The 11,414-nt window shown below is 41.7% G+C and overlaps 1 protein-coding gene across 1 annotated transcript; it reads right to left on the reverse strand.

Moving 5' to 3' along the window:
- Positions 1–7,615: 7,615 nt before the first annotated feature.
- LOC142168276 (uncharacterized) lies at positions 7,616–8,149 on the reverse strand. Its single transcript, XM_075228937.1, has one exon. It carries the CDS (start codon positions 8,147–8,149, stop codon positions 7,616–7,618), a length of 534 nt encoding a protein of 177 aa, XP_075085038.1.
- Positions 8,150–11,414: the final 3,265 nt, after the last annotated feature.

An 11,414-nucleotide genomic window follows, 5' to 3' on the forward strand; every position in this document is an offset into this window, starting at 1 on the left:
ATACTACAATTGCTGGCCTTGAGAGGTTGAAGAAGAAAGAGGTCTGGGAGGACCGGTTCGTCAGTTTGGCTGCTTTCACTAGCTTTCGTGGGTGGTGACCGGTGAGGTCGCTCACTCTTGAGTGATAGTTACAATTGAAAGACATTGACAAGTATAATCCAGCAGTCTTGAGACAGTTCTGAAATGGAAGGGGTGGATGTGATTCACCTAGAGTGTAGTGGACGCAAATGAGTATCTGGTTCGGAAGTTCTACGCCAATGTGGTGCATATAAAGAAAGGGACCAAATTGACCAAAGTGAGGAATCTAAAGGTGCGATTTGACCAGCACACGCTGAACTCTTACTTGGGTTTGAGGATGTTAAGCCTGCACAGTACTTGAAGAAGCTGGCGATGGGAGATGCAGCTCGCCCATGGCTAGCTGAGATTCTTGTAGCTCCGGGGCTACCACCACCATGGATCACAACAGGGGTTCCTATTCAGCGGAACACCCTAAACTTTGAGGCGAAGTGATGGCAGACCTTTGTTTGCAATAGACAAGACCCGTGCAAAATGAAACAAACCTCCCTATTCCGCGGTCAATTCTAGTCGCCTCCATCATGGCCGGGTATCCGATCAATGTGGGTGCCGTGATGTCGGCCAACATATCTATGGTTGCCAGGCAAACTGATACCTCCTACCCGTATGCCAACACCATCACTGAGTACCTTACGGATGCATGGGTAGAGCCAAGATATTTTGATACGAAGGTTCGGGTTAATAAGCCTTTCTCATGGTATTCTTTGATGGATGCACACAACCCTAAAACAAAGGGTCAGCCGACTACCACCATAGGCCAGTCTGATGATCCATCGGTGGTAGTTGCAGAGATAGCCGATATGCCATCCACTTCAGTAGAGCCTTCAGCCAGTGCAGCCGCATATTTATATGGTAATTTTGGACTTAGGCGTATGTCCGGATCTGGAATTGAAGGTTCCTAAGATGTTTTGGCTCTAATTGTCAAGAGTTGGAAATTTGAAGGTTTGGAAGGTTCATAAGTTTGACCGGGAGTTAACTTTGAGGCTATCAGGTTCAAATTGTTATTCCGGAACTTGGAATAGGTTTGTAATGTAATTTGAGACTTGTGTACAAAGTTTGGTTGCATTCCGAGTTGGGTTGATAGGAGTCAGTCGATTGGTCGGAAGTTTTGAAGCTTATGAACTTAAGAGAAGTTCAATTGATGGTTTGATTATTGATTCATAGATGTGGTGATCTTGCATGCATTTGGAGAATTTTTATAGGTCCGGGTAGTATTTACGGACTTTTTGGTATTTTTGGACGGGGTCCTAGGTGGCTTGGGTGAGTTTCGGACATCCCAGAGCTTGGTTGAGATTGTTGATTACTGTTGGTGTCTGGTGGGCTTCGCAATCACGGAGCGGTCTCGCGATCGACGAGGCTTATTTGGGGAAAATGCATTTTTTTTCTTCGCATTGGTGACAACATGTCGCAGTCACGAAAGTTTATGGTAAGTGGACTTCACGTTTACGCTTCTAGTCTCACGTTCGCTTAGAGGTAAGGCAAGTTAGAGTTGGCAGGAGATTTGGCCTTCGCGATCGCAGGCAGGGGACCGCGTTCGCATCGGCTTAGGACGCTAGTGCGTCGCATTCACGGGTGGTTGACCATGTTCTGAAGGATCTTTTTGGGCAGTGGTTGAGTTGTGCTTCACGAATGTGACGCTTGGACCGCGTTCGCGAAGGGTATCGTTGGGCAGAATATATGAAATTTTAATTTCATATATTAAAATTTCTCTCATATTTTGAACCCTAGACTTGGAGGTGAGCGATTTCTGAAGAGCATTTTCACATAAAGCATGAGGATAAGTGATTTATACTTGATTTTGAAGTTATATCTTGTTTTCTCATGAATTATTACACATAGATTATGGGATTTAAAAGAAAAAATTTGGAGATCTTGTCTATAATTTTGGAGAGTAAAAATGAATATTTGAACCCCGATTCGGAGTCGGATTTGGATGAAACTTATATATTTGGACTCGTATTCGAATGGGTAGTCGGGATTTGTGACTTTTTTCGGGTTCCAGGAAGCGAGCTCGGTTTGAGATTTTGGTTGAATTCGTGCAATCTGATAAAGATTGGAGCTTTATTGTTTGGGATTGATTCCTATAACCTTATTTGACATTATTGAGTTTTTTAATAGATTTTGACACGTTCGGTGGCTGATTCGAGAGGCAAGGGCTTTCTGAATTTTTGATTCTCGTGCTTTGAGGTAAGTATCTTACCTAGGATTGGCTTGAGGTATTTCCCCGTAGACTATTATGCTTGCTATATATTGGGGTGACATACGTACAAGGTGATGAACGTATACGTGTACACCGTGATTATTCATGATCCAAATAGATTTTAGGCTATTATCTGCCTTGTTTTGCTATCATGCCTCCTTGTTACCATGTTTTCTCTATTTGTATAAGTACTTGAGTTATTATTCATGCTAAAAATTATGTCTAGGCTATGTGCTTATCCGTTTGAGACATGATAGGGATATTTTGGCTATGTTGAGTTGTTTGCCTTGATTGTAGTCATATTTTCCAATCATGATATTAAATCCGCGTGTTATATCACCATAGCTGTATACATCTTAATGTTATCTCATATGTTGTGTCATGATCCAAAATCCACTATCGGACGTGATGGCGCCTAACACCACCGTCAGGCAAGTCAACGGTGATTAACCAACTTAGTTACTCATTTCATTATCTTTAAAATCATAAATCCCATTAAATAAATAGAGTAAAATCTGGTACTCGTAGAACACATGTGATTTTTATTTACCAATTTCCGTATAAGGTATAAATTATAAGATAAAATGATAGTAATTACTTGACTACAATAATGAACATCCACTAGGAATCCCCAAAACCCGGTGTCACAAGTGCATGAGCATCTACTAAGAAATATAATAAAATACAATATTTGTCTGGAATACAAGTTAGACAGGAGAATGTAAGTAACTCTGATGGAGACTTTGTATGTTGCAGATCATAACATGGAATGCATCTCACCATAAAGTCCCCGCAATAGATGTTCCTCTGCGCCCAAAAGATCACTAGAAATATATATATACCTGCACAATAAGTGCAGAAGTGTAGCATGAGTACGTAAATCAACGCGTACCCAGTAAGTATCTAGCCTAAACTCGGAGAAGTAGTGATGAGGGGTCGACATCGACACTTACTAGTGGTCCAATATATCAAGTGCAATAGAAAGTAAACAAGTATGAGGCATGGTAAAAGTAAATGAACAGTGTAAACAGATATAGGTACGTGGTACGATCCTCCTTTGAACAGTAAATACAAGCTCTAAGTTATCGGTCACCTCCTCAACTGGAGTATACATGTAAAATGGTCCCCACCAGATAGATCGTCACAACTCAAATCAGGAACGCTCACGGATATGTTGGCTTCTTGTAAAATATTACGCACGACACTGCCCAGGAGAACGGCACAATCCCATAAGAGTGTTTCATAAAGCTGCTGAGGCGAACGACCCGATTCCATAAGAGTATTTACATTGCTGAGGCGAACGACTCTATCCCATAATAATGTGTACACTGCCAAGGGTCGAACGACACGAACCATATATGCATCTATTATACTGCCAAGGTGAACGACCCGCTCCCATAAGAGTAATGTTGTCGTACTGCCGAGGCGAACGGTCCGATCCAATAAGAATATGATACTGCCGAGGTGAACAACCCGATCCTATAATAATATGATACTTTAACGGGTCCTTGACCCCAATAATGAATATACGTGTGAGTTATGAACTTTAAAGAAGCTTTTCGGTGAAAACGTACAACGCGAGAGAAATTCATAAAGGAAGCACAATTATTTTGCGGCTAATCAAGTAGCTCATCAAATCTCTACAATAGCGAGTCTATCACTCTACGCAAGCCTAGTCTCAGGTCGTAATGCGTAATGAAGGGATTCAACAGGCAAGGATAACTCAAGTAGTACATTAAAGCATGGCGTGAACCTAAGTCTACCCGGACAAATCAGGAAATCCTAGCATATGCACGGACACTCGTCACCTCATATTTGCTCCCATAACATGTAGCACATAAGAATATAACACCTATAGGGTAAATTCCCCCTCACAGGGTTAGACAGGAGACTTACCTTGCTCCGAAGTTCCATAACCAGCTCCAACGCCTCTCTAGCTCCTCAAATCAATGCCCAGCGGTCCGAAACTAATCTAATAATGTGCAAACCAATAAAAATATAGTCTAATACTCATAATTAATCAATTTATAACAATCCACAACTCCGCTCGAAAAGTCAATAAAGTCAACCATCGGGCCTACGTGCCTGGATTCCGAAAATATTTGAAGATAAACTTACCCATAACATTACGAACTCAAATAGATGATTTATTCCTAATTCCATGCCCAATTTCGTGGTAAAAATTCAAAAATACCAATTTTTAGGTTTCTTTCAAAATCTCACAATTTCTACTAATTTTCATGTTTAAATCTTTGTAGAATCCATGTAGTTAGCTAACAATATGCAGGAATTAATTACCTTGCGATAGATGATGAAAACCTCCACTTGAAGCTCTCCAAAAATCGCCTAAACCAAGAGAGAAATGAGCAAAAATTCCGATTTAAAACAATTTTGCCCAGGCGTTGCCTTTTGCGATCGCGGTCTGAAGCCTCACGATCGCGAAACAATACCACCTCTACCGGAAAAAATGCCCTACGTGATCGCATCTGAAGACTCGCAATTGCAAAGCACGACCAGTCCAACAATCGTGACCGCCTGACAACTTTGCATTTGTGAAGACCAATTCCATCATCCCCTGCTTCAACACTACGCGAACGCGAAGAATTATTCCCATCTGCTCCTCCTTACCTTCCGTGATCGCGTCTCCCTCTTCGCGATTGCGAAGCATGCCAAGGACACTAGAAACCAGAAGCTGCAAATCACCCAAATTTGGTCTGAAACCATCCCGAAACACACCCGAGGCCCCTGGGACCCCATCCAATCACACTAACAAGTCCCAAAACACAACACGAACCTGATCGAGGCCTCAAATCACACCAAATAACATCAAAACTAAGAATCGATGATCGAAACCTTCTTTCAACTTTCCAACATTCAAATTTTGATGAACGCGTCCGATTCATACTTAAACATTCCGGAATGGCGCCAAACTTTACGCACAAGTCATAAATCACAATACGAACCTATTACAAGGCTCTGAACCTCAAACGGACATCAATAACATCAAAATACATTTCAAACCAAACTTATGAAATTCTAAAACTTTCAAAATGCCAACTTTCCATAATAAGTGCCGAAATTCTCCCAGACCACCCAAAACTCAACCCGGACATATGCCCAAATCCGAAATCATCATCTGATGATCCATTTACACCTCACCAGAAACACCATATAAGTAGTGCCTCCAAATCTTGAGCGCATGTACAATAACTGCTAACTCCAAAGCATGCACCAGGTAGTTCTTCTCATGGGGATTCAACTAGACCGACACTTAGGCAATCACCCACTGTTCTGCATCAACATACACTCAATGCCAACCTATGAAGCATCACAATTAATTGTACATGACCCCGATCCTGAAGTCAAAACCAACACTATATATATAGTCAAACCAGTCTTGAGCTTATGAAAGCTCTCTTGACAGTCATCTGACCACCTGAACGGAACGCCTTTCTGAGCCAACTTAGTCAACGGGGCTGTAACAGATAAACATCCCTCTACGAAGCGACGGTAGTAACCAGACAGACCCAAAAAGCTCATGATCTCGTTAGCAGTAGAAGGTTTGGGCCAACTCTAAATTGCCTCAATCTTCTTCGGATCCACCTTGATCCCATCACTAGATACCACATGACCCAAGAATGCCACCGAATCCAACCAAAACTCACACTTGGAGAACTTAGCATACAATTTCTTCTTCCTCAAAGTCTGAAGCATAATCCTCAAATGTTGTTTGTTCTCCTTAGCTCTACGGGAATACACCAAGATGGCATCAATGAACACAATGACAAAAGAGTCCAAACAAGGCTGGAACATAATGTTCATCAAATGCATGAAAGTTACTGGGGCATTAGTCAAATCAAAGGACATTACCAAAAACTTATAATGCCCATAACGAGTCTGAAAAATAGTCTTAGGGATGTCTGAAGCCCTAATATCCAACTAGTGATACCTCGATCTCAAGTTAATCTTTCAGAACACCCTAGCACCTTGAAGTTGATCAAATAAGTCATCAATGCGTGGCAATAGATACTTGTTCTTGATGGTGACCTTGTTCAACTTCCTATAGTCAATATATTCTCATAGAACCATCCTTCTTCTTAACAAACAACACTGGTACACACTAAGGTGACACACTAGGCCTGATGAATCTCTTATCCAACAACTCTTACAATTGTTCCTTCAATTCCTTCAAATCCACTGAAGCCATACAATACGGAAAATAGAGATAGGTTACGCGCCCGGTGCCAAATCAATGCCAAAATCAATATCCCTATCGGGTGCCATGCTCGGTAGATCTACTGGAAACACATCCTGAAACTCCCTCACTACTAGAACTGACTCAACAGTAGGAGTATCAGCACTAACATCTCTGACAAAGGCTAAATATGCCAAACATCCCTTCTCAACCATCCGTTGAGCTTTTAAAAATGAGATCACTCTACTACGAGTGCAACCAAGAGAACCCTTCCACTCTAACATCGGCAACCCCGGCATTGCCACAGTCTTAGAGTGACAATCTAGAATAACATGGTACATAGATAACCAAAAAATACCCAAGATCATATCAAAATCTACCATATCTAATAATAGAAAGTTCGCCCCCGACTCAAAACCATAAATAATGACAACACATGATCGATAAACTCGATCCACCACAATACAATTACCAACAGGTATAGACACATGCATAGGAGCATCAAGAGAACCATGAGGCATATCCATACAAGAAGCAAAGTATGATAACACATATGAATAAGTAGAACCAAGATCAAACAATATTGATGCATCTATGCGGCACACAGAAATATTACTGGATCCGAAGCAACAGCCTTGGTCCTTCCTGGGAAGGCATAGCATCTGGCCTGACCTATACTAGACTGAGATCCCCTTCTAGGACGACCATATCCTGACTAACCTCCACCCCGATCTGGCTAAGCGGGTGGTGTAGTAACCAGTGCGGGAATCATAGTCTGACCTCATGGCTGGACTGGACCTCTATGAAGACGGGGTCAGTATTTCCTAACATGCCTCAGGTCTCCGCACTTATAGCAACCTTTGACCAGAAATGACTGCAGGGCATATGCCTGATGTCGTGAACCAGAATACCCACTAGTAGAAATACGTATCGATGAACCCTGAAGGTATGGAGCGCGATGAAAACTCTGCCACTAGAAGTGTACTAAATGAAGACTGCATAGAAGTTCCTCAATTGGGTAGCAGTGCATGATAATCTAGGCTCATAGAATTCCCCAAAATCAACCTCTGCCTCAAAATGATGCCTCACTGGAGCTCTATGAATGCCAGGACCTCTTGTTCCTACCCTGCATCATCTCTCTAGTCTCAATGTAGATGCACTTTATACGACGCGCTATCTCTACAACCTAGTGAAATAAAATCCCGGTCTTTAACTCTAGCCAAAACAATGTGAATACCATATTGAAGACCATCAATGAATCTCCTCACGCTCTCCTCCTTAGTGGGAATAAAAAAAGTAGCATGATGGGATAGCTTTATAAACCTCATCTCATACTCAGTAACTGACCTTGGACCCTGCTGAAGGTACTGCCTCCTTATCTCTTTTCTCCTGGTGTGAGGCATGAAATTCTCCAAAAATACCCTATAGAACTGAGCCCAAGTAAGAGGAGGTGATCCTGCTGGTCTGCCGAGCTCATAATCCTGGCACCACCTCTTGGCTGGACCCTGCATCTGGAAGGCGGTAAAGCCAACTCTATTCGACTCGACCAGTTCCAAATTGCATAAAATCTCATGATAACTTTCCAAGAATCCATGGGCATCCTCTAAAGATGTGCCACTAAAGTAAGGAGGATGCAACTTTGTGAACTTATCCAATCTCTTCAGCTCATCGGCTAACATCGTCGGCCTCTCCTCAGGTTGCGCGGCAATAGTATGTTGAACTCCCCCAACTAGTAACACTCCAGGGGTCTGATAACATGGGCCACCTGCTCTAGGGTACGAGTAGCTGGAGTCCCCCCTCCCCCCCCCCCCGCATGGAAAGTAGTGGGTATAGTAGGAAATGCTCGGCCTGATCTAAACTCTCCAACAAGCCAACCATGCGGACAAATGCATACTAAACAACTGGTGAAACAAATAGACCCTAAGGAACCTGAGTTGGTACCTTTGGCTCATCATCAATCATGAACTTGTTCCTCAATAGGAGCTACTAGTGGCTCCATGGCAGATGCCCAAGCAGGGACCCTAATTGTAGTGCGTGCTCCATCTCGATCTCTGCCTCAGCCCTAGCCTCTCACGGCCCTAGCCTGGGGTACCAGCGCCTGCTCAGTTGAAATAGATGAATGCGTCCTCACCATCTATGAGAGAATAGAAAAAGCAACAATTCAGACTTAGGAATAAACAAATCTGTACAACAAAGAATGAAAGAAAAGGAAGTTTTCCTAACGGCCTTGTAGCCTCTCGAAGATAAGTACATACGTCTATGTACCAATACGCAAGACTCTACAAGACTTACATTTGACTCATGAGACCTAAGAAACCTAGCGCTCTAATACTAACTTATCACGACCTAAAAATTCTACTAAAGTCGTGATGACATCTAACACTGCTTGCTAGGTAAACCAACATTCAATATACAGATATGAACTTTAATAATAGTAAGAAACAGTCTCAACAACGGAATACATAGTTAGCTGAAGTCAAATAGTGATACAGCTGAAATACCATCCCAAAATTTGGTGTCAGCGAGTACATGAGCTCCAGAAAATAAGTAAGTACAACAGTCTGATCAGTCTGAGTAAAGATACAATATTGTCCGAAGAACATAAATAGTAATAAAAAGAAGTAAGTAAGGGGACTCCAAGGTCTGCACAAGGAACAACAGTGATACCTTGAAATCTCTAACATGAGCTAATATAAATTTCTAGCAATCAACTCTATCAGCAGCACATGTATCTGCACATAAAGTACAGAGTGTAGTATGAGTACAGACGATCATATGTACTCTATGAGTAGCAAGCCTAACCTTAGATTAAAAATAGTGACGACATTGGCAAAGTCTACTACTTACTTTCAACATCCAATATCAACAATAACAACGTAATAAGAACAAAAGAAAAAAAATAACTCAAGAATATCAAGTTCAACTCTATCACATTAACAGGAAATAATCATGCTTTCCAAATAATTCAGTCAAGGCATCAACTTTTAAAGATATCATATATCAACTAGCATGAGGAAATTATGACTCTATGCATGCATGATGAGTATTCATGTAAAAAATAAATATCACATTTTAACTCTTCAAGTAAACACAATCTTAGCACGTGCATAATACCTGCCACAAATACCCTCAATCATCACACAACCATACTCAGAACTGTACGGGTGTCTGGCATAAGCCTCTCTCTAAGCACGTATCAAGTTCCTTCACTCACAAGGTCCAAAGTAACATCGGTTATCACTTGACTTCGTAGGGGAGGATCCTAGCCCAAGCGTTGATCAGATCATAAGTCAAAGATCATCATAACTCAGTCCAAATGGCATAGCCCATGCGTCACCTCACTATCAATATCACTCAGCCCAATATAGGGGTTGACGTATGCGTCACCTCACTATCAATATCACTTGGCTTTATTTCCCATGTTTAGTCATTAATCCACTCAAATCTCAATATACCAACATCTCACAGTATCAGAAATTAATATATCGCACAAATTATACCAACATGCCAAAATTCACTCAAACCCGTGTCATACAAGTAAGGACACTAACAACATATGAGATAACATGTAAGAAGTATACAGAGATGGTGATATAACATGTGGATATGATATTATGACTGAAAAATATGACTACAATCAAGGCAAATAGCTCAACAAAGCAAAATAGCCACATCATGTCTCAAACGGATAAGCACGTCGCCTAGACACGATTTTTAGCATGAATATTAGCTCAAGTAGTCATACAAGTAGAGAAAATACTATAACAACGAGGCATGATAGCAAAACAAGGCACATAATATCCTAAAGTCTATACAGATCATAAATAGCCATGGTGTATCTGTATACACTCGTCACCTCGTATGTGTGTCACCCCCAACATGTAGCAAGCATCATAGTCCACGGGAAAATACCCTCAAGCCAAGCCTAAGAAAGATACTTATATTAAAGCGCGAGAATCACTACTCTAAAAGAACACTTTCCTCTCGAATTGGCCTTCGAACGAGTCAAAGTAGAGATCAAGTAGAGATCAAATCCCATAATTTATGTATAATAATTCCTCGGAAAATAAGATATAATATAAAAATCAAGTAGAGATCACATACCCTCTTGCCTTGTGTAAAAGTTCTCTTCAAAAGTTGGCCATTTCTAAGTTTAGGATTCAAATTATGAGAGAATGGGCTAAAATTCCGAATAGTCTACCTAGCGATAGCCTTCGCGAACACGGCCCAAGCTTCGCATTCGCGAAGCACAACTCAACCACTACCCAAAAAGACCCTTCGCGAATGCGGTCAACCACCCGTGAAGGCGATGTCCTAGCGTCCTAAGCCTATACGAGCGTAGACCCCTGCCCGCGATCGCGAAGGCCAAACCTCCTGCCAACTCCATCTTGCCTCACCTCTACACGAACATGAGACCAAAATCACGAACGCGAAGGCTATTGACCACAACTTTCGTGAATGTGACATGTTGTCCACAAACATGAAGAATAAAAATGCATCTACCCCAAATAAGCCTCCGCGATCACGAGACCTACTCCGTGATTGTGAATCACACTAAGACACCAGCAGTAATCAGCAATCTCATCCAAGCTCCGGGTGGTCCGAAACTCACCTGAGCCACCTGGGACCCTGTCCAATCATACCAACAAGTCCATAAACACTGCTCAGGCCTATCCAAATTCTCAAAACACATGCAAGATCACTACATATACGAATCGACGATCAAACCATCAATTGAGCTTCTCTTAGGTTCATAAGCTTCTAAACTTCCAACCAAATGTCCAATTCCTACCAAATCAACTCGGAATGCAACCAAAATTTGCACACAAGTACTAAATAACATAAAAACCTATTTCAAGTCCTAAAACAACAATCCTAACCCAATAGCCTCAAAGTCAACTCCCGATCAAACTTATAAACCGTACAAACCTTCAAATTTCCAAC

This window comes from Nicotiana tabacum, chromosome 13, assembly GCF_000715075.1.
Source record: "Nicotiana tabacum cultivar K326 chromosome 13, ASM71507v2, whole genome shotgun sequence".
NCBI classification, from domain to species: domain Eukaryota; kingdom Viridiplantae; phylum Streptophyta; class Magnoliopsida; order Solanales; family Solanaceae; genus Nicotiana; species Nicotiana tabacum.